The sequence below is a fragment of the Emydura macquarii genome, unplaced genomic scaffold (assembly GCF_026122565.2).
Source record: "Emydura macquarii macquarii isolate MOO-44397 ecotype Brisbane River unplaced genomic scaffold, CSIRO-AGI_Emac_v2 contig_1254, whole genome shotgun sequence".
NCBI classification, from domain to species: Eukaryota; Metazoa; Chordata; order Testudines; family Chelidae; genus Emydura; species Emydura macquarii.
In genome coordinates this window covers 9055524-9079556 of record NW_027131391.1, presented here as the reverse complement: position 1 = coordinate 9079556, position 24033 = coordinate 9055524, and the positions used below count along the sequence as shown (strand labels likewise).

General features: G+C 44.3%; 1 protein-coding gene across 1 annotated transcript; it reads right to left on the bottom strand.

Annotated features, from left to right (window-relative positions):
• Positions 1 to 1426: 1426 nt before the first annotated feature.
• On the bottom strand, positions 1427 to 24023 carry SF3A1 (splicing factor 3a subunit 1). Its single transcript, XM_067550220.1, has 16 exons — positions 23763 to 24023; positions 14799 to 14911; positions 12306 to 12510; positions 11138 to 11395; positions 10630 to 10704; positions 9686 to 9836; positions 8921 to 9114; positions 7574 to 7691; positions 7267 to 7452; positions 6738 to 6859; positions 6333 to 6575; positions 5341 to 5551; positions 4283 to 4434; positions 3240 to 3341; positions 2950 to 3021; positions 1427 to 2213 (listed from the first exon to the last, which is right to left on the bottom strand). Exons 1-16 carry the CDS (start codon positions 23823 to 23825, stop codon positions 2112 to 2114), a joined length of 2367 nt encoding a protein of 788 aa, XP_067406321.1. The 5' UTR covers positions 23826 to 24023; the 3' UTR covers positions 1427 to 2111.
• Between the last annotated feature and the right edge of the window lie 10 nt (positions 24024 to 24033).

Here is a 24033-nt window from a genome sequence, read left to right as displayed (position 1 = left end):
CTGGAACAGCTACCACTCTTTGGGATGTGGCATTCCTAGGCTGACAGAAAATCTCCTTGTGTTGCCATAGGCTAGGTAGTAGAGACAGCCTTAACAGAGACAGTGCCAAGGACCTTGCATGCGCCCTAGCCATGACCAGCCCCCAGAACTTCAGTGGGGTTTCGAGGCGGTCAGGCCCGCAGATGGCAAGTTTCATTAAGGAAAGATGGGAGCGTCTTCATTCATTTGCCCAGATACCCACAGCTTGCTGATTTAGTTATGGTTAAGTCAGTCTTACAATGACATAATTCCCACCACATTAATTCCCCCTTCTCCCCACAGTTGACAACAGGGGTTTTATAGTTACAACTCTCCAACTGTGTAATGAGTAAAGTGGTACAGGGATGGAAGAGATTAAAAACCCCAGATGGTGAGTCCAACTCTTACGGCCATTACAGCAGTGTCTGTTGTTGATTCTGGGGTAAACCCCCCCTCCCCTCCGGCTATGCAAGTTGTTTTAGCACCCAAACCTAGGTCCTTCAGGCCTCACCTGAGCATGCCACCCCTGCAGTTCTGACTGACCTAGGCTACTGCTCTCTGCTTCCCCCGAACACCAACCTTCTGAAACAAGAATGGCTTACTGAGCACGCACCTAGCTACAGTCCTTTCTAAAAAGGCAGCCAGCACCATCTTCCTCCAGCATCGAAGCTGGAACTACCTCCATCCACAGTGGGCCCAACACCACCTTCCCCACTGGCTCTCAGCAGCTCTGAGAGGCACAGCTCCATCTCTCACAGCATAGGTCACGTTGTTCTAGGGCACCCAGCTCCCTACCATGCTGATCTACTTTCTCAGCCACGCATGGCCAGCTGAAGAGCAGTTGGCCATCAATAACTGCTGGCTTCTGTGCGCCTGGAGCACCGCCAGCCACCTCTGGTGGGCTCTGAGCATGCACTTTTCCGACAGCAGTATCACCTGCTCTTGTCCACCCACCCTTTGTGGGCAGGGAGTGTGGAGGATATCCTAGGTTGTCCCTTGACCCCTAACATAATGGACATGAAAAGACAGGTCTCTTCCCTCTTGCTATCAGCTCTAAGAAATGAAGAGCCATTTTCTTTCATATAAAATGAAGACTTACAGGACATTGCAAGTTTTGGGTTTTTTTAAGTTGTGTAAGCAACAGATTGGGATGATTTTAAAAGCTCAGAATTTACTATCAAACAGTGAAGACCTCCTGAAGCACCAGACAACAGCTGCCTGAAGGATCCAATGACGAACAGACATACCCTCCTGGGGGCTAAAATAATGTCTTTTCAACACAGATTTTAAATGCTTCCACATAAGTGGCTCAAACGCCTTTTGGGATATATGCAGGAGTGCTACACAGTTGGGTAGGTCTCAATATATAGGACATCCCCAGCTAGGGAATGAAGAGTTACTACTGAGATTCCCCACTGAGATTGGAATTTTATTAAAACAAGTCACATACTGTACAGGATGATCAGAAACACGCAATTTCGGAGCCTCTATCAAAACCAGCAGCAAAGTACAGTCATCCCAAAGAAGGATGAAATCCAAAGACAATCACTGCAGGAAACTTTTATACATATCTTTCACACACAGAAGGAGCAAAGGGTTTATTATATTAAGTAAAGGAGCTTTCAATTATTAAAAAAGTTAAGTGAAAAGGCTAACATTTTAGTCAGGCAGGTGATACTCCCTATGTCATTACAAACCCCTCTGCAAAATAAAGATGGATTTTAAATTCCAACCCAGGCAAGACCTCAAACTGAAATGCTGCTGTTTTAAGGAATTAAATGGAGATAGTGATCATTGAGAACAGCATTCTAGCAAAGCGTCACAAATACCGCAAGAGCTGCTGAGATTACTTGCTACGTCACAATGTTTACATGGCTTTGTCTGGGCAATATGAATTCTCTCCAGCCCTGTGACCTGTCTGATTTTTGGATACAGGACCAAAGACCAAAATACAGTCAATAGCTCCAAACTGGGGATTACTAAGTACCACAGGTTGATGTTACAGCCAGTCAGTGTCCCCAGAAACTGCAGGATTCTTGTTGTTAGGTTCACACAAATGGCAGAGCATCCAGCAGCTATGGGCTTCATGGCTCCTACTTCTTTCTGCCTCCTCTTTCTTTGAGTGCCAAGTGAATCACAGAGCCACTTGTCATGTTGTAGTAAGCCAGAGAATTGGAGTCCTTGATGAAAATGCCCTGCAAGACACAACAGGTCTCAGTACTCTCTCCGGAAAGATTCAACACTCTGGGCTTCTCAAACATGGGCAATTCGGAAGTTCACGACTAAACTAGGAGGGATCCCAGGTGGTCTGAAGGATCCCAGAGAGATGATAGGGAAGAGCTTGCTAACAAGAGTTGGGCTTTAGTGCTGTTGCTGTATTTCCACATCGCAGCCAGACTGCACGGATACAAAGTTTTACTCTTTTTCAGGATGAAGTTTAACAGACTTGGTTTTTGCCCAAAAGTGAATTCTTTGAAAGATAAAAACCAGTGATCTGTGTTCTAAGAATCTAGATTGTGTGTGTGAATACACATCGGCCATTATAAAAGAAAGGAGTTTTGGGTTTTTAACCCCATCTTTTAAACAGCTCTAAACCAAATTTTGGCTTTTCCTGCCGAGGCTAGAGATATGTTCCTTTTGTTGTTCTAGCAAAACTCTCTTTAGAGAGAGCTCTGAGTAAGCTACTTCAATGAGTACACACTGTCTTGTAGTGTTCTAACACCACACAGAGTGAGGCTGAAATTAGCTTAGTTACACCAGTGTCATTTCCCAGAAAGCCCATTGGCTTCAACAAATTTACACTGCTGTGGGGACTAGATGAAGAACAAATTTCATTCACGGTCTGCCATCCAGCCTGTGCACTGGAAGAGGTAGGGCCTTTGCAGAAAGTGTGGGTGATCATTTGAAGGGTTAACACAGCCAGGTACTCACCTCATACTGCAACTTCTGTTTGCCTGCTGGCATCCCTGTGGCCTCGTGAATCTTAACCTTTATAACAGAGACCTAAAAACAAGCACAGAGAACTCAGTCCCTCCAGCACACAAGGCAGGGCACAAGTGGACAGCCCCCCCCATTCCCTTACCCCACAAACACACACACACAGTTGCAACGTGGGGAGAGTCCAGAGTTTACAGACTCAAGCAGTTGAGATGCTGTCCTCCCAGCAATCACACTCAGCAACAGGATAGCAGGGGTTGAGGCCAGGTTAACAAGTCATGTACCTGATCAGAGAGTGGAAGGGTGAACACCAGCACCTGGCCATTCAGTTTCCATTCAGTCTTGTCCTGCATGTTGGGAACCTGAACTTTAACTGTGACTGGACCCTAGGAAAAAATTAAACATATAGTCACACATACAGATGCTCCTTAGTGCATAAAGAAACAGATGTGGTGACAAGAAGCAACCACTTCACCGTTCCTTTGGGGGCCACTGACTTGCACCTTTCAATTCCCTCCTACTCGGGAGTGAACATTCATGTGTTTAGTTTGCTTCATTACTCTTACTTGGCAAGTCATTTTGTCACAAGTAAGTTCAATAGTTCCAGCTGACCCCACCCTCTTCCAATTATCCCTTATTGACTTCTGGCTGCTCATTGTCTGGTTTGATTCCAGTGACATGGGGAACACTACCAGGGGCCTTCTATAATCAGTATTCAACGTATCATGTGCACATATACAGCATCTACTCCAAAAGGACCCATTGTACGGTGCAAGGAATGTTCACTACCCAAAAGCATTTACAGTTCAGTTTCAGAGACGATGCAATGAGTGACAGACATGGGGAAGGAATTACAACTCCATTTAATACCCAATTCACCCATGAGCTGGGGACACTTCCTTCCTTCGTAGGGAATAGACAGTTTAACAGGTCTTTACCATCTTTGTGTTAACTGGAGAACTACTAAAAGCTACTTTGCATACTTAACCTTTCCTTAAGATCTGACTTCTCCATGCTGCTGTTCTCTATAGGGGAGGAAGTCTTAAGTTTTTGTAAGTTTTTTATATATAACTTTCCAGCTAAATGGAAAGTAACTCAGTTGCTCTAGGCACAGTGACAGGAAGGAGCTATTTCACAGAGATGCACAGTGTCACTTTCTCATGAGGCACTTGTGCCGGTCAGCTTCCCTCCTGAATGCCAATCCATTGATTCAGGTACATTTTAGAGGCAACGGCCTCTTCTGGGGAGAGACTGAATACTCCAGTGTTGTCAGAGTTCCCAGAACTGCACAATAAGCTGCAGGACTGTGGTCTATTCAAATACATACCTTATTCCTGCGCAGAAACTCCTCCTCCGGCATCAGGCTGTCTTCATTTTTCGGTTTCTTAGACACAGGTTCATCGTCCATGGGTGGTGGGGGGTGAGGAGGCATTGGCGCTGGTGCAGGGACTGGAGCCACAGGAGGGGCTGGGACAAAGGCTGAAATAAGAGAGGAAAACTGTTACATCTACATGACATTCAGCAACAGTTCCTTTAACACACGTTTCTGCAGTAGGCTGGCACAGACCCTAAAGGAACTATCACTAGACAAGGAGGAAATTAATAATATACCAAGTGGTAACACACAAACATATGATGCTACTAAAGGCTTTTGCATGTAGGGAAAAGACCCAGGAGTCAATAAACAGCACAAAAGGTTTTTGTGGCTCTTGTGGAAAGGTAAGAGCTCCTAGTCAGGCACACGTCAATAGGACAGCTGTCAGTGTATAGCTGGTTTGAAAGGCACTATAGTTAAAAAGCTAGTAAGTTAGTGGCAATACTTTAATTACTGCAGTGTGTCAGTCCCAGGATATTAGAGACACAAGGTGGGTGAGGTATATCTTGTATTGTTGGTGAGAGAGAGAACTTTCGAGCTTATACACAACTCTTCCTCAGGCCTGCAGTAATTAGAGGCAGACACAACAGACATTATTCACTCAGCAATAGCTCACCCACAGGGTTGGATGTCAGAACTGGTTTTAATGACAGGAAACGCTAGCTAAGCCACTTGGGTTTCTCCGACTCTTTCAGAAAGGGCCTTGGATCTTTAATCTTCACTGGGCCCACAAGAGAGGGAGAGCGGAGATATAAATTGGCACCTCTAACAATCCCGTAAGTACTTAATAGAGTGGTCAGTCAGTGCTGGACATGAGCCTGTAGCCAAGAGGCAAGGGCCATAGTGACCTCCATAAGAATTCAGAGTGTCTTCAAATGTAGTTCTCAACGGTATTTGCACCTTTATCTACCAAGTCAGTTCTGATTTATGGCAAGCAGTCAAGCCACAAAACCATGTTCAGACAGAAATGAGTCTCATAATTATGCTTCAAAATTATTCAACTCACTGACCTGTCGGTACTATCATGGGAGGCGGGCGAGGGGCCATCATGGGGGGACCAGACGGTGGCATCGGGACAACATTGATGCGTGGGGCATGTATTATTGGTGGCATGGGGGCAGCAATGACAGAGCCTGGGGGTATACGGACCACAGAAGTCATTGGCGGACGAGGCATGACAGGAACTGCAGAAACGACAGTGGTGCGAACAGGGGGCGGCATCTAAAAAGAAGACATTTATTACTCAGAGATTCAGTCTCTTATACTGTTCACAAGGGCTGATCAACACCTGCAGAGAGTTGCATTCTGAATCTTTTGGCTGGACAGATTACAAGCACAGGTGGTCGAGGGTATGTGTACTTTTAGTTGCTACTGCCATCCTCCCCCAATCCCAAATTTCCTGGGAATTTGATGTAGAAACCTCAGTAAATGCAAAAGTCAGTAGTTACTTTTCTCCCACCCCCATAATCAGGAGCCATATTGCACAGCCATAAAGAGAGTCGTCTCAGAGACAGCTCTTTAAACAGCCACATGAGAACATTGCCAACCTCAAACATTATGAGAACTTCAGCGGGGCTGTCCAAGCGAGCTGCACACTGTTATTACCATTTCTTGTGCCTACGCCTTTGCCTAAAATTGTTACTTTCACTTCCCATCTTGGCTTTCACCCTTTAATCTAGTTCACCTTCCTGTCCCTCAGAGCGCCTCCCCTGCCCACATTTCCTTCCTCTTCAATTTGTCACTGCCCGAGTTGCTCTCCTCTCCAGCTCAACATCATTCCTGTACGATACCTCAGCTGTTGGAAAATTTTCTATTTCTAATATATTTTAAAACTTGCTTCTAGGGTTAGTTTTATGGTTTAGAACTAATTTGGCAAAGTGATCTCTTAACTTGCTAATCACCTGTTTCCATGCAGCCCCCTAACATGACCCATTTCAGCAACAGTAAAACCTACTTCCAATTCAGCATCAAAGCAGCTGTTCTTGGCTGTAAGAATGCTTACCGATGGAGGCCGCGGTACAGATGTGATTTGGGGAGCATTAGATGAAAGATTTGATGCTGCTGAGGGAGGCGGAGGCTGGGGCATCTCATTGGGCTTGCTAGGACCAATCTTCTCTTTGCTGTCATCTTCTGGCACCAGCCCTTTAGCCTTATGGATAGCCTCAATCTGCTCTTGCAGGGTGATATTGGCTTGAGCAGCCTGCTGTGTGCGGGCCATGCTGCCAGAGTGGCCATCCCAGGTCACCTGGAAAAAGACAATCAGGAGAATCTATCAGACCGTCAAAGCTCGGATCAGACTTGCAGATAAGTGACGGCTGCTGTTTTACAAAAACAAGTCCCTGAAGACTCCAATTTCTACATGTTCAGGACAACGGGGGACAAGGGTAAAGCAAGATTTGCACTGCACCTTTTCCTCTGGTTTCTGGATCTCCTCTTCTCCAATCTTTTTACCAATAGCAGTCTCTTCCACACCAAAGATATCGGTACGGCGCTCGGCCAGCTGTTTCAGGCTGCTCTCAATATCCAAACCTGCAGACAGGCAGAGACAGGGAAAAAAGATGTTAGGCATTTTCTCGCAGATGACAAAACAGAACCAAATGACTCAGACCCTGCTTAATTCTCTAATCCCTTTTGTATTTAAGAATATTTTCTGTACCAACTAGTCCAATACCACTGTTATCAAAGAATGAACTTCAGTTAATGACGCGTGTAGAACAGCTCCTTTCAATGATTACAGGAAAGCTTCAGTGTTCTTGATGGCTACATATTCAATTAACCAAAATATGTATACTAAACAAGCACAGTTCACAAATCAGCATTTAAAGATATATCAAAGTCCACATGGATACAGATCTAATTTAATCATGTCAAACTGATTTAAACAAGGGTTTTTAAATGGGTAACTCTTGGAGCATTGTCAGAGGCCCCAAACTGACCTGGGGCATAGACCTCGTCATCAGTCTGTTTCTCACGGATAGACCGATCCCGCTGCTCCAGCCAGCGGGGATCCAGAAGCCCAATTCGCATGTGTTCTTGCATTTTACTGGCAGGAATCTTCTCTCCAGTGATGGGAGAGACAAGATATTCGTCTGGGGCTGGTGCAGGTGGTAATGGCTTGGAGGCTGAAGGAACAAAACCGCATTGTTAAAAATGCCTAACTTGACTGCACATCTTAGAAGCAAGGTCTTCTGTGACTATTCAGTAAGAAATTAAACTGCTCATCATCACCAAACCCTAGTTTACCTTTGGGATCGTAGTCTTTCCGCACAATGACCTGATCTGGAGTTGGAGGAAGAGGGGGTGGCATCGGGGTCTCTGGAGGAGGTGGAACTTTCTGACCCTCATCTTCGTCATCTGAGCCCTTAAATTAAAACAAACGCTTACAAATTATGAACTGCAAATATGCTAGAACACAGAATGTGCAGCAACAGCACTGGAAGTCCCGTAGAGCAAAAAATCTATGCATCAAGTGAATGGGAATTATGCAGCTACTCCACGTCTAGAGACAATCTTGGCGCCACAGCAATGTTGTCTGGAGCCGTCTCTGGATGTCCACATTAAAGAGGAAAACCTGTTTCACTTCTGTACATACCTCAGCTTCTCCTTTTTCATTTGTTGACAGTTTCTCCATGGGAAACCTCAAGCCACTTGAAATATCTGTATTAGCAGGTTGTGCCATGGGACCTCCCCTCATTCAGAAAAACTGAAGTGTCAGAGGTCAACACACTGCAACCAAGCAGCTTGTATCTACAGAGATTCTTTAAAATAGCCCAAAGGTGCAAGCACAATTGCTGCTGTAATTTAAGGAGAGTGGAGAGTTTGATTATTCCCCAAAAAGGGAACCAGGTACCCCATTTCTGTCTAAATTACTGCAGCTCTCATCTCTAGCTCTCGCACCAGGGGGCTATGGTTAACCACAGCCCCTGCCCATCTCTTCTTCATTAAGGCAGGTAAGTTAGCAGTTTGGCAACAGCTAACTTCTCAGGGGCTTCTGAATGTGTCAGCCATATAATGAAAAGTGATCTATTTAATATGACAAAGTTGTTTCGGTTTTCTCTAATGAGAGGACTTTGAAAGTCCCTCAGTACTGACAGCAACATTCCTGGAATTATCTCATGGAGATTGTACTTTGATAGAGAACAGGAGAACACAGCACTTCTCATTGTAATAGATGACAGAACTAGGGGTAATGAACTCAAGTTGTAGTGGGGGAGGTCTTGGTTGGATATTAGGAAAAAGTTTTTCACTAGGCGGGTGGTGAAGCACTGGAATGGGTTACCTAGGGAGATGGTGGAATCTCCATTTTTAGAGATTTTAAGCCGCGGCTTGACAAAGTCCTGGCTGGGATGATTTAGCTGGGGTTAGTCCTGCTTTGAACAGGGGGTTGGACTAGATGACCTCCTGAGGTCCCTTCCAACTCTATGATTCATTGATTCAATGGATGACAACAGATTGATAGGCCAAAACTTTGAACTTCTTTTTAGGGATAAAAATCACTGAATACCAAGAAGCACAGAGAGATTGCAGAGCCCCATAAGCCACATTAAAGTTCTATGCAATGAAAGTACCCTTGATCACCCAGCTACTTACCTCATCCATATCCTGCACTTGCGTATCTTGGTCTAGTTGAGATGGGGTCTCGTCTGTCTTCTCTTGCTTTTCATCTTCTTCATCGGACTCCACCTCCATCTCCACTTCCTCACTTTCACCAAACTTCTCGTAGCGCTCCTGGATCAGTATGCGAGCACCCAGCTCCTCGGGAGTGGTGGGAGGAGGGAAGTTCCCTGCAACAAAGAACAAACATATGAGGACTTCTTTATCACTATTCATGGCTCAATATGCAGACAGGCACCAGTCCCCACTAATGAAATTAATTTGGAAATGGGGAGGGAGGGGATCAAACTGGAATTGATGGGCTCATGGGAGCAAAGGCATGTAGAAGGGAAAGGCTGGGGATAAGATTGGTCTGAACAGCAACATGAAGATATGTGATGAGACCGGTTGAAGGCAGCAGACAAGGAAAGGGAAGCAGCTACCACAATAGGGTACTAATGCAGCAATGGAGTTCAGGGTGGTCTTGGTTTTCAGTGGAACAGCTGACAATACTAGGAGCTCCTAGTCACAAAGAAAGCTGTATTGGTTTAAGCATCAGTGACATCACTAATGAAGAAACAACAAGACCCTGAACTCAGCAAATATGAAGTTTTTCAGTTCATATTTAAAAAGGGATGGCATTGCACCCATAAAACATTTTTTTACTTACAGCATTTTCCAGCAGCTGTCAAGAGGCACGTATCATTCTCACTGAACAAAGAACCTGAATCACAGAGTGGTTGTGTCCCTTAGTTTTCCCACCTTGCTCATTGGGCTGGAAGTCCACTGTTTCCACAACTACGAAGTCATGCCAATCAATCTGGGCATAAGCAACACGTTCCTTCTCCTTCTCCTCCTCTTCCTTCTTCCTCTCTCGTTCCTGGAACTTGGCCCACTCCACCCTGTAGCATACCTGCACCAGGAGACATAAGACACTGAGTCACAGAAGTGGGGAGCATGCCACAGTATACAAAGGAGAAGCCATCAGGAACCATAAATCAAGTCACAACCCGCACAAGTGTTCACCTCTATTTCCAAGATATGTAAGAGAAGACACTGTCAGTGCCTCCAGGGCAGCCATATGGGCCCTGCTTGGAAGACCTGATACTGTAAAGAAGTCAGTTAATTAAAAATTTAGAAATTGAGTCTGATTCTTAAGCAATCAGGCAAAACTCACACTGCCTTCAAGGAGTGATTTGCTTGCATACAGGCTGCAGGTTCGGCCCTGTGGGCAAGTCAAACCTTTTAGAGTAATAATAGTGATAATTCCAAAAGACAGATCCCAAATCCTGACAGAGATTCACAACCTGCAAATGTTTTCACACTTGCAAAGTCACTTTCCAAACTGCAAATACAGTCTGCTGGAGGAAAACCTGAGTTCTTAAAGATCGGAGGTACTGTATATTAAGAAACCTACAAGTAGATTTGCCTACGAGTAGCAACTGAGATCTTAGATTGTAAGCTCTTCGGGATAGGAAAATGCTTTATGCAGTAAAGCTGCATGACAATATAAAGCATGCTACACAAGTGGTTGATCAGACCAGCTTTTTTCCCCCATGCTTGGAAAATGAAATGCCGAGCTCCCACACTTTGTTCTTGTGCTTACGTTCAATGTGAACAATCAAAGATGCTGAGCTCAAACCAGAAATAATTCAGAACAAGACTGAAATACTTCAGTAGTTTTGTGGAAATTATTCACAAATTACCTGATCCAGGACTTCTCTAGGGTTTTCAGCCTCCTTCTTGAGTTTGATAAGTAAGCCTTTAGGCGGGATCAAGATCTGAAACACATTGTCAGGACGTCACTGATGACTATCATACAAATTGGTTCATAGTTAAGGAAGCTGTCCTAAATATCTTGTTTCTACACTAGACAAAAATGAATCTGGATCCCCTAAAGCTAAGTTCCATTTCTCTTGTTGCTACCCTGTTTTTAGCTACTGCCAATACTCAGGTATAGTATTCTCTCTCTGCCATTTCACCTGCTTCTCTTGCTATAAAGGAACAACTTTTATCTACATTACTGTAGCGCTCAGAACACCCAAATCAAATTTGGGGCCTCAACATTTTCTGACAATGAGCAAAACATTCTCTCCCTGTACACAAAGACAGGCATTTAAAAGAGGACCACTAGACACTTTTCTTTCTTTCTAGATTGGCTGTTTCTTAATGCTGAAATAATGCTCTCAGAAAAGTCAGAAGCCCAGAGAGTACCTTGGTGTATTGCTCAACCAGCTTGGTGAAGTAGTTAAAAAGGCTATGCTGTGGGCGCAGGAAGTCAAACTGGTAATTCCTCTGCTCTTTCTGCATCAGCTGAGTGAGGAACTGCCGGCCATTCCGAGCTACGAACTGCGCCGTCAGCTTCACCACATCCAAGTCAAAGGCGGAGATTGAGGGAGGATCTGCGATGAACTCAAACTCGGGAGGTGGCTCCTTCGGAACAACGGTCTCCTGGATCACCTGAGCCTGTACCTGCAGAGGGGAACCCAGACAGCTTACTAACTGCACCGAGGAAAGCTATTACTCAGTCTTCCCAAGTAATTGTTTGGGAAGGCCAGTGCTCCTGTGGCTTTCTTTAACTGGAGGGAAAAAATGACAAACTTCTCTAGTACCACAACTGCATGGATGGGAAAAGGAAGTAACATATAGTTTACTCAGACACCAAACTTAGCTGGAAGTAGATTTAGCTATAATCTACTAACAGACATAACCACAAAACATATGATCACTGACCATACAGAGCACATGAAGCAGGTAGGCTCAGCTGGTGGCCACTTGACATCTAATGCATACCTGACCTAGGTCCATGACAGATTAAGATCCTACAACGTGAGATTAATTATCTCAAAGTATGGAGTACAAAACGTTGCTGAGACGCTAACTGGAGAAGACAGTCTTGAAATAATCTCCTTGGTATTAACAGCGGATACAACAAACCCAGCAGAACTCCTTGCACTGATTACAGGCTGCTGTCAAGCAGTTTACTTATGGCAGGATACGATACGTAGAAGACTAGCAAACACAAGAATATCTGATCAGGAATATTCCTGGTCAAACCAGCATTCAGTTGTGATTAAACTAGGATCAATACCTGCAGCAAATTACCTTTCTTTGAGATACAAGCAGGCTTCTCAGCTTTGTCAAGTTTCAACGCAAATGAGCCATGGGCACCGAGGGGGGCACATATGTGTACCAAAAGGAAGAGGCCTGGACACTTACAGAATTCAGAGTCTCTCACTGTTGATTTCCATTGTGAAAATACGAACACAAAGAACAAACCCATAGCTCGTTTGGGCAAGGAGGTTGAAAGACCAAGATCAGGATGGGAGAACTGACCCTTTCCGAGCCAGCTCCTGGCTAAAATGGGAAGTGAACCATTTACCTTCTGGGGAAGCTGCTGCTGAGCACTTTGCTGCTGTTGCATGACCTTGGGGATGGCAGCCGAGGGCTCCTGTGCCTTGCCCTCTTTGAACTCACTGACTTTGTGCCGGTAGTATGCATGGTAGGGATCGTTGGGATTCAAGAAATTGAACTTGGGGTTATTTATTTCATTCTGACGGATTCGAGCTTCAAACTCTGGACCATTTCTGGGGGAGGAAAGTGAGTTGAGAACAGTCACCATCAACACTGAAGTAAAAAACTCTTTCTTCACAACTACGAAAAGTAACGGTGTATCAACTTCCCTCTTCCCCCCGAGGAGGACTGTGGTCTTCTCCCCCATTCTACCAAATATTTCTTCTCTAGAAATCTAAATAAATCATGCCCAATCCATCAGTCAATTACTGAGCTAGACAATTCATTTTTATATAAAGAAAACTTTCAGTTTTTAGTTTCAGCACTTCATGATCAATAAGTCATGCTAAAATTAAGACATCTTAATTACAATTAAGACAGCTAAAATCACTGGCATCTTTAGTTGCCTATATAACTCAGTTTGGCTCTATATCAGGCAGACATCTATTGTTTATTGCAGTAGAGGAAAGAACGTTTATGGACTGCTGATTAGACCAATAAAGAGATTGCTACATTATTTAAGAATCATCAATAGTACAGGGGGGGAAAAAAACTTCCCTCCTTAAAGTACTCTGTACACAACATTTCATTTCTTTTCAACAAGGTTTCTAAAAGTGAAAGATTAATGAGCAAGCAGCTCACCCCAGAAATGATCATATCGTGATGTTGCTTTTAGAGCGCTATAACCAAAAGTTACCAACTATCTGGACTTCTATTTCCCAAAACAGCCACTATGCTTAGACTTGTTTTAACAAATGAGGGAGTTTATAGCTTATAATTTCAATTTCCATTCATATTATGAAGTCTCATTTAAATCCTACAGGGGCATTAAACCTTGCTCCAACAAAAATGCCATAGCAACAACTGTCCCACAATCCTTTTCCCTAGCCTAACTAGGCACATATATTCTGTCAGTCTGTTCCATCAGATTCACTAAATATTTAATTTCTAAGACACCATCATTCAGTAATTGATTTTGGCCAACAAGGATAACACTTCAGCCTTTTGCCATTACAATGGAACGTTATGTGTTGTCATGTGTGGATGCCACAAGGCTCAGGAATTTGCACTACTACTGAAGTTTTCATCCATTCAGTTACCTCCTCCTGGAAGAGCAAGACCTAGTCTTCCTAGGCTTCAGTCAGCACCAACATATCATCCATCTGCACATGAACATTTATTTACACAGCTGAAAAAACTAGAAAGACTGCCTAGCTAATACATAGTTTGCTATGCCAGTGAGCTAACAAATCAAAGCTGGCAGCTCACCTCTAAGCTTTGGGAATGGGGAGTTTCTACTGAGATATTTGTAGGACTCCAGTACTATCTCCATCCATACACTCATCCCCTCTGCATCTATATCCATGTAAAGCACTTCTGTGTTGGAGCCGTGCACTATTTGCTTTCCACTGCAAATGGAAAGTGTAGTAGGGTGCTTATCTGGAGCACAGGCTAGCATAATGGACCCTCCACGTGCAAACTTCTTAGGCAGCATGTGGAATGGAAAGAGGGGGCAGAAGAAAGTTACTTCCCTGTTACCATCATAACCTAAACAATTCACACGAGTGATTTATTCATTAGTTCTAAGCACACAGGACCAGGCTCAGAATTAGTTACGTTTTACACCAGTAGTACTGCACCAAGGCGATTCAATATTTAGAACAATGGTTCAAGTAGCCCTAGATCTCATTTCACTTTTTAAAAACTTGTTAAACTAAGATCTCACAGACTTTGCATGTCCCTCTAGTGGACTCATTTCATAACAACTTGGAGTCAGTTTACAGAGCCATATACTGATATGTATAGGGAATTACCCTCACACCCCAACAAAGAAGAGAGGTAGGTACTTCTATTCTGGACACTGTAGAAGCCTATAATTTGGTTTGTATACTGTAAAAATTACATGTAATATTGTCACTGAACCTCTAGTAAATTTGGTCTCTCAAGAGAGCACTAGTCTCCCATTTTTGTTAGAATCCTGGAATGTACCATGTTACCCTTTCAGATCAGGGAGTAACCCACCACAAAACCAATTATGCAAACTGCTAAAGCATCCTTAGCAAATTCTAGTCACTGGCTTACCTTGAGAGAGTAATTTTTGACAGACAAGTAGAATCTTGTTTTTTCCTACCATCCTCCTTGCGGCAAAGACAAACAAGTAGCTTTTGCTCCTTACCTGGTAAATTTTCATTATGATTTTGCAAGGCTACACAAAAACATTCCCCAGCCCCACCAAATGAACGGCAGTTTGATGCCAATTAACATGGAGACCTGATCCAGTTTCCGTATCTATGCAGAGTGGCATTCCCAAGAAGAGGGCTTAAAACCAGGAAATATGAGAGTCCAATGTAGTGTTATTTACCTGGCTACGAAGCTGGCAGTCTTGTCAACAATATTCCTGACTTCTGGAGGAGGGTAAATAATTCCCACAACAGGTTTGGCTGGTGTTGCTTCCTCTTTTGGCTCCTCTTCTGGCTGAAGTAAAACAAATTAGAGATTTTTTTAAGTTTTACCATATTCCCACCTCATTTAACCAAAACAATAGTACTGCCACCCAGAACATAGTGGTTACATGGAGATAAGATGATGAGAGAGGCGAGCATCTCTCTTCACTGTAGAATCTGCAATCAGCACGTCAGGACAGCAAACAAAATCAAAGCTGGTAATAACAGAGGGAGATCATCATCATCTATTAACCAGGTTCTGAGACAAAGCATGGCAATCTGGATCAATTGGTTTCCCTTTCTTTTTGAGCTTGGACCATCACCAGTGTCCAACCAGTAGTCCAAGACACTGGATTGTGACTCAGGAGATTGGGTTCTACTCCCAGCTCTGATATTGGCCTGCTGGGTGACTTTGGGCAAATCACTTCATCTCCTTGTTCCTCAGTTTCCTCAAATATAAAATAGAATGATAATTACCTCCTTTAAAAGCACATTGAAATCTACTGATGGAGAGCTCTATAGAACAGCGAGGTATTATTGAAAGCCTGAGAGGATCAAATGCTTTGTTGAATGAATTAAAGTTACCGATAGAGTGATTTTTCCTTTCTGCTCTTACTCATTCAACAATCTGAATTAACAGGCTCTAACAGCCACTGGTTCCCCTGCTCTTTACAAAGCAACAGTACTGAGCACCTACCTGCCAACGGCATCTGCTGCAGAGGATAACACAGCAAGGGAACAGTGCCTCAAGAAATACATGAAAGGCCACCAGGTTGCAGACTTAAATAATTCGCACTGAAGCCCTTTCCACCCAATAGAGTGGGTTGTAAGTTCTGCTGGAGAAGTCCCGACATCATATATAAGACGTTGTTCATCTAGCTAGGGCGGATCTGCAAGCTTTGAAACTTTCTTGGAGACCCTTCAGACTGCAAATGAGTTAGAATCTGAATGGATTAATTCCACCTAAATGAGACAGAAGGGTTTTGACTCTCTCCAAACTGTGCCAAAAATCTCTCTGTAATAAACAGATCAAAGCTGGTATGAAAAGAAGATGTTAACTAGAGCATAATCCCTGGAACTCTTCCTGAGAACTGCTTTATCCTTATGGAAGATCAGAAGTTGCTATTTACTGGAGTAGGCAGATCTCTCTCCAACATGCCTCAGCAAAGGAAAACATTTTCATAGGAAAAGGAAGTGTACGGGGAGAGTGGTCAGATTCAAAAGGGAAGAACAAGACGACTTAAAAATATTAGTACTCTAGACTCCAGAGGGACTGCAGGGTGAAAATAGTTTCAGCTGGATACAGCCTAAATAAAACATCTGATACAGGAATAAGACTCTGCTATAAACCCTTCTACTTTCCTTCCTGTTGCGCTGAGAAAAAGAATTTGACCTTCGAAGGCTCAAGCCAACAATGCAAAACCCAACTCTACCTCAACCTTAGAGGTCTTTCAAGCACACAGGCCCTTGGTCAAATAAATGTATTTGTCCAAACAGCTCTGTGAGAGCTCCCTACTCCCTTTATAGATTGTGAAGAAAAATGGACATCTACTAAACACTAGCCATCCTACTGACAAAATCTGATAACCCTGTGTCACAAAGGATGTGCCACTACGACTATGTCTACACTTATTGCCAAATTTGGCAGCAGTCGACAAGAGATACGCAAGCTACATAGAGTTGCTTGTGCATCTCCCGTCGACTTCCTAACTCCTACTTCAGTTCGCTGCGCCAAGGGGAAATGCACTCCCATTGACGCAGCGTTACTCCACCTGGCAGAGGTGGATTAATAGCATCGATTTTTAGGTCAGTTGAGCGGGTCTCCACTCCGGCTCAATCAATCCGGATAAATCGACCTATAAATCAGTCTAGACACAGCCTCAGTCTCCAAAATGCTAAGGCAAGTTTTTGGTGAATGGTGTGGGGAGGGAAAGAATTCTGGAGCAGAAGGAATGGGGCAACTAGACAGATGATTTTAAGCTCCCAGTTAGGAGCAGGAACTTGGAATATCAAGACATCCAAAGTCACATTGGAGTGGTGAGAATTAAAAAAGGAAAGATGGAATATTTGTAATCTTCTTAAAGATCCTTGAGATGAGGGAAAGGGCAGAAATCCATATTTGAAACTTCCTGCCCATCTTATACAAGCAGCACCCAATGCACATACCCGTGGCTTCTTGAACCTGTTAAAGAATTTGGTAACTTTCTAATTTGCTTGAGTGGCAAAAGACTACTTCTGGAGTCCCCCAGTAGCTGCTATTTCTTGAACACTGGGATAGCAAAAGGTAGAAATAAATGGTCAGCTTTCAGAATGGAGAGAGGTAAATAGTGGTGTCCCTCAGGGATCTGTGCTGGGACTAGTACTGTTCATAAATGATCTGGAAAAAGGGGTAAAGAGTGAGGTGGCAAAATTTGCAGATGATATAAAACTATTCAGGATAGTTAAGTCCAAAGCAGATTGCAAAGAGTTACAAAGGGATCTCACAAAACTAGGTGACAGAGCAACAAAAAGACAAATGAAATTCGATGCAGATAATGGAAAGTAATACATATTGGAAAACAATCTCAACTATACATATAAAATGATGGGGTCTAAATTAGCTGTTACTACTCAAGAAAGATCTTGGCGTCATTGTGGATAGTTCTCTGGAAACATCCACTGAATGTGCACCGGCAGTCAAAAAAGCTAACAGAATATAGGGAATCATTAGGAAAGGGATAGGTAATAAGACAGAAAATATCATATTGCTTTTTTATAAATCCATGGGATGCCCACATCTTGAATACTGCGTGCAGATCTGGTCGCCTCATCTCAAAAAAGATATACTGGAATTGGAAAAGGTATAGAAAAGGGCAACTAAAATGACTGGGGTATGGAAAAGCTTCCATATGAGGACAGATTAATAAGACTGGGACTTTTCTGCATGAAAAACCAGAAAGCTAAGGGGGGATATGATAGAGGTCTATAAAATCATGACTGGTGTGCAGAAAGTAAATAAGGAAGTGTTATTTATTCATTCGCATAACACAAAAACTAGGGGAGAAGGTCACCAAATGAAATTAATAGGCAGCAGGTTTAAAACTGACAAAAGGAAGTATTTCTTCACACATCTCAGTCAACCTGTGGAACTCCTTCCCAGAGGATGTTGTGAAGGGCAAGATTATAACAGAGTTAAAAAAAGAACTAGGTAAGTTCATGGAGGATAGGTCCATCAATGGCTACTAGTAGGATAGGCAGGGATTTCTGTTTGCCAGAGGCTGGGAATGCCAACGGGATGAATCACTAGATGATTACCTGTTCTGTTCATTCCCTCTGAAGCACCTGGCATTAGCCACATAGGATACTGGACTAGATGAACAATTAATCTGACCTGGTATGGCTGTTATGATTTTGCTGCTTCTGCTTTCAGGGTCTTTGTGAGTAATCTCAGTGCTAGGGTATTGAGCCTCACAGTAAAAGGATGTAATAGCCCCTTCTGCCTACCTGAAGAAAGGAGAGAGATTCCAAGCCCTGGACTGCTTCATTTGGACTCAAAGAAAAGCAAGAGAGGCCATCACAACTGCACCACCATGAGCCTTTCACTAAAGGAATACTGGATGATCCAAAAGTGCAGCATTTTTTTCCTGTCTAGCTGATTGACTGCTTCATGAGGAGTTGCAGGTGTCTGTGGGAACTGAGGCACAAAATGAATTTAAGAACTAGGAGCCAGGTGCCTGTAGAGGGACTGCAAATAGGCAGGCAGGGAAAAAAATTCTTACGGGAACCAACTGCAGTCTTCAAAATGTGACCAAAGTGAAACTCATTAGTCCACACTGTCAACTGAGAAGGAGCAGAAAGCACCAAATAGAATTTTATTAATCTAGAAAAATAAAACCTTTAAAATGAGAATTAACCTTAAATAATTTCAGCCAGAGACTTTTTTCAGAAATGTAAGCACCAGAATTAATCTCTCTCCCCTCCCAGTCATAACCCCAAGTCTCTGAAATGTTTGCAGACCCTCTCTTCTGAATGAATACCAAGTCACTCTACACTGTGTGCAGCCATATTTAACTGCCACGAGCTAAGCAAAGCTGGGACAGATGGGTACTTGGATAGGGGATTCCGTAGGTGATATTCTCTCTCTTCCTCCAGTACAGAACCAATAAATATTATAAGCTTTACAAATCCTGTTTTCATGGCAAATTCTGTCCTCCAGTTTCTCCTTCAGTTTCCAGTGAATAAACAATTCTTCACATTCTGTCCTGAACTAGTGTCAAGCAGGGGTGTAGTGAGCTGTTCAACAGCTTCCATCTTAAGTTGCTAATTAGTGTAGGGATGTAGGCAGCTAAATATATAAACAGTAAGTAGCGGTCTTACTGTTTAGTAATTTGCTTAAATGTTGCCCTGGGGGGAGCCGTGGGGAGTCTGGGCTAAAAGAATTCAGCAGTGCCCATTCCCTGCCAGGGTGGATTGATTTAAATCAAGCCGATTTAACTCACCAAGAGAAAAATCAGTGATTTAAATCAAGTTTCCCACTGACACTTCTTCACATATTTCTTAAACAATGATGCAAATCTGATCACTAAAACATGTTAATTTACAACTCAATACAGCATTTTACAACATCTAGGAGGGTATACTTTGTGTAATTTTTTAGATAATAAAAATCAAGTTAATTTAGGAAATAGTACATGATACTCATTACCTATGTCAAGCTGCAGATGCAGCAGCAGTACATTAGGAATGGTAAGAACTAAATCACACACACAAACAGCAGCACTTATATTTTAAACTAAATCTTAAATGTTACATAAATGTTTCACATTTGCAATTTCAGCAGTCTCCTGAGTTCCTGGCTGACCGGCTGTCCTTAAACTCTCTTTTTTTTTATTTTAAAATTTGATTAACTAACAGACAAGTCATTACAACACTAAAAGTACACTGTCCTTAAAACTTCTACAACTAGCTCTCATCTTCTCCACTCCCACTGTCATTTTTATTCATAGACAGAAACAGAAATACAAGTTTTCCTGCTTTTTCAACTCCCAGTCAATTTCTTAGCTTTGAATGAATAATACCAAATGATGCCTGCAGAGGAAGCTACTGCTGTGAAAAGTTGGCTTAGCAATTGAAGGAACTCTGTTTCAAGGTGCCTGGCTAATGATTTCCACCAATTCAGCGGTGTGACTTTGTTCAAAACATCAACAAACGTACTGTTTAAATGGTTTTGCTCCAGCCCTGAAATGTATTATGATTGGCATAACTGAGGAGTGATTTTGAGATGTCCATGCCATGGCAGCAGCATCTTCTTCAGAAGTTAGGCATCTACCTTTATATCTGGGGTCGAGAATGTTCATGAGAAAATGAGGTGGAGTTAATGCTTGATCCATTCGCTTCTTTATTGCCTGCAGTTTAAACTTTCTGGTGTGGTATTTTTTTCTTTGATGTCTCTTGAAATGCCTTCCAAATTTCAACAGCATCAGCAATCCAGCAACAATTTCTCTGAAGTTTGTTTAAGGCTATGGATATAGGCTTCAATAAACTGAGCATATCCTCTACATTCCTCTTTAATCCAGTGTTAGATACTTTGGATGAGATACCTCCATCTATTTTATCACAGTTTTCTTCACAAAGTTTTATGAGAATAGGCTAGTTCTTAATAAATTGTTAAAAGAATCAACTACAGAATTCCATCCAACATCTTGAGGGAGAATTAGTTTGGATCCTCCTCCTCTCTTCAGTGAAGCTGAAGCAAAATGGTTGTTACGGAAGTATTTTGCAACTTCAAACAAACATTTTCTTTTATTCCTGGAGAAGACAAACTTAAAGTCTTTGGCTAAAGGATGCATTAAATGGGCACTGCAGCCATATGTTATTAAAGAGCATCCTTCCCTTTCTTCTTCTAAGTATCTTCTCATCTTTGCCATGTTTGTAGCATTGTCTATGACAAAACTGCACATGCGACAGTTGAATTTTTGTTCACAGTTTATTACAGTTTTCACTGCCACTTCTTTTAAATATTCTGTTGTGTGGGCATTTCCCGATGTATCTATTGTTTCTGAAAGATATGCAGCCCCATCTTCTGTTGTCACACAAGCACATATTACTGGATCATTGTGTACATTGCTCCACCCATCAAGGCTTAAACTGGCAAACTTCCCCTCAGTATTTCTTGCACACTGTTCAAGTTCCTTCTCATACACTGTATCTAGGAACGTTCCACCAATGTCTGCTCTACCAGGTGGAGTGTAGCCTTGTTGTAAGGACTCAACCATGTCAATGAAGTGTTTATTGTTAACAATGCAAAAAGGAGCTCCACCACCACATAAGCACAGAACAACAACAATCCTATCCAGCCTGTGTCTTTCTTTGCACATGTGACTTTAATCTGCTGAGAAACTGAAACAGAAACTGAAAGCCCAGAACTTTCAGGAAGCAAGAGCTGGTAGTTGGGTTGGACAGACTAGAGCCATTAATTCATTTTTATGAGACTGTAAATGTAGGATGTTTGTGATGAGATTTAATTGTAACTTATTTTTTAAAACGAGAGAAATTTAGTATTTTATTGATGATTAAAAAAATCTGATTTAAATAAAAAAATTTGGATTATAAAAAAAAAATTGATTTTTATTCACCCTGCTCCCTGCACAGCATTGCTCCTGCCTGCATTTGGACTGGTGCAGAGGGCTGGGGGGAGAGCTACCCAGCTGTGGCTGACAGCAACCCTGTGTAGCCAAGTGGAGGCTGGAAGAAAGTCAGTGGCATGGGGGGGCTGTCATGTGGGGTTGAGTGGGACTGGGCTGGGGTGTTCCAGGGAGGGACAATGGAGGGGAGGGGGCACTGGGACTCACGCATGCACAGGGGTGAGCCCTGGCAGCTCAGGAGTTTGGCACTGCCGGTGGCACCAGCTGAGTAGGCAACAGTGAGTGACCTGGGACTCTGGCAGCAGCTGAGGCGCACACAGGTGAAGGGTCTGGAGGGTTGGGCAGGCATGAGGGGTATCCCCGGTCCAGGGCAAGGCCATGAGCGTGGCGGGGGGGGGGGGGGGCAGATGGGCGGGGAGCAGGGCACAGAGGTGCTTTATTGTGTCTTTCTGCAGGCTAGGTGTGTCCGCGGCCTCTGGCATCTACCTTACCAGACAAAGCCTGTGCCAGCTGCCAGAGCACCCCCCCCCGCCATGCCCCCTGGGTACCCCTGTGCCCTCACCCGGGTGGTAGTCACCAGTGTGCACTCAGCAGGGGGGATCCCAGTGTCCTCTCCCCACGCTGCACCCCAGGCTGGCACCATTCATCAGGGAAGCACACAGCATACTGGTAGGGATGTGAAATATTATATTGTTTAAACAATAATTTTTATCGTTTAAACGTTTTAGTTAACTGATATTTTACATCCCTATTTTAACGGTGAGTGATGCAATCTCTGTTTAATTTGCCAAGCACTGTGGGCTACCTTGAGATAACAACTCACTTCACACAGTCCCGAAATCCACCCAGTTTGAGGGTAGCAATAATAGCTACTTCATATAGCTGTTTTCAGGAATGGATCTCAAAGCACTTTACAAAAGAGATCAGTATCATTATTCCCCTTTTATAAATGAAGAAGTTGGGGCATAGGATGTGGAAGTGACTTGCTCAAGGTCACCCAGCAGGCTAGCGCAAAGTTGGGAATAAAATTCAGGTCTCCTGTGTCCCAGTGCTATAGACACTAGGCCATGCTGCCTCTCCAGAAGAAGACAGCAGCTGTTTAACAGAGCACAGCAAAGCTAGATAAAAGTTTAAGACAAGAAACAAGGAAGGCATTATGCACTAAAAATCCACAAAGGACTCAGGGACCTGGGACTTCTAGACCAGAGATGGCAGTGATCCAGACACAGGGCTTCAGCGGAATATTGGGGAACTTTTAATTCCCACAAGCAAGGCAGGGCCTGAGTTTTATGTATCCCCTAGCTGGGGAGCACTGACAGAGCGATCAGCAACCCTACAAACACACCATGTCTCGCAGCGCCCCAGCACCCGGGGACAGCGCCCCTTCTGAGCAAACTGCCACAAAGCGCCCCCCAGCACAACACTGGGGCAAAAAAAAACCTTATTGGCTTCAAGACTGAGCTTGATAAATTGATGGAGGGGATGGTATGAGGAGACCGCCTCTAATGGCATGCAGCGGATCTGTGACTGCTGGCAGTAAATACTGAAGAAGATACTGCTGCCATGGCATGGGCATCTCAAAAATCACTCCTCAGTTATGTTCATGGGTCACTAGACGGGGACATCAGGGAGTTACTACAGACAGTTCTCTCCCAGCTGTCTGGCTGCCCCCATGCTCAGGGTCTAACTGTTCGGGGTTGGGAAAGACTTTTCAGATTGGCAGAGACCCTGGGTTTTTTAGCCTTGCTCTGCAGCATGGGGCAGGGGTCACTTGCAGGTTTAAACTAGTGTCACCAGGGGATTCTCTGTAACTTGACATCGCTGAGCCAGGAAACCCAGCCAGAGCTGACGGGCCTATTACAGGAGCGGGTGGGGGAGGTGCTGTGGCTTGCGACGATGATGATGGTCCTGTCTGACCTTAACGTCCATGAGTCAGCACCGACCGCAGGGAGCGGCAACCTTGCGTGGCGGGGGAGAGGAGCCAGGTCTCCCAGCCCAGCCCTGACCACGGCAGGCCCTGCTTAGCTTGCCAGCCCTGCGCGGGTCACAGGCCTGCTGCCCACGGAAACTACCTCTCCCAGCATGCACTGCGCCGCGTTGCATGCTGGGACCTGCCCACTGGGAACTTTACCCGTGGGGCAGCCCGAATCCGCGCTGGTGACCCGGGGCCGGCTGGGGGGAGGGGCAGGCCGGGCCTCTCTCCTCACCAGGCCCCGAGCCGCCAGGCCCGCCCCGCCCCCGGCCCGGACTGCCCGGTACCTGTTTGCCTTCTGGGGGCGCCGGCTGCGCGGGCGGCAGCGCCTGCACCGGCCCGGCCGGCATGATGCCTCCTCAGCTGCCCGCCGGAGCCTCTGCTTGTCCTGGGGGGGAGGGGGTGGCGGCAACGGAGCAGCCCACACCGCGGCGCGGCGACCCACCAACCGACACCGCCGCGCACAAAATGGCGGCGACCCTCAGCGGGCTGCGCGCGCAGCAGCGGTCGGCTAGGGCTAAGCCCACGCCACGACGAAAATACGGGCCGGGGGAAAAA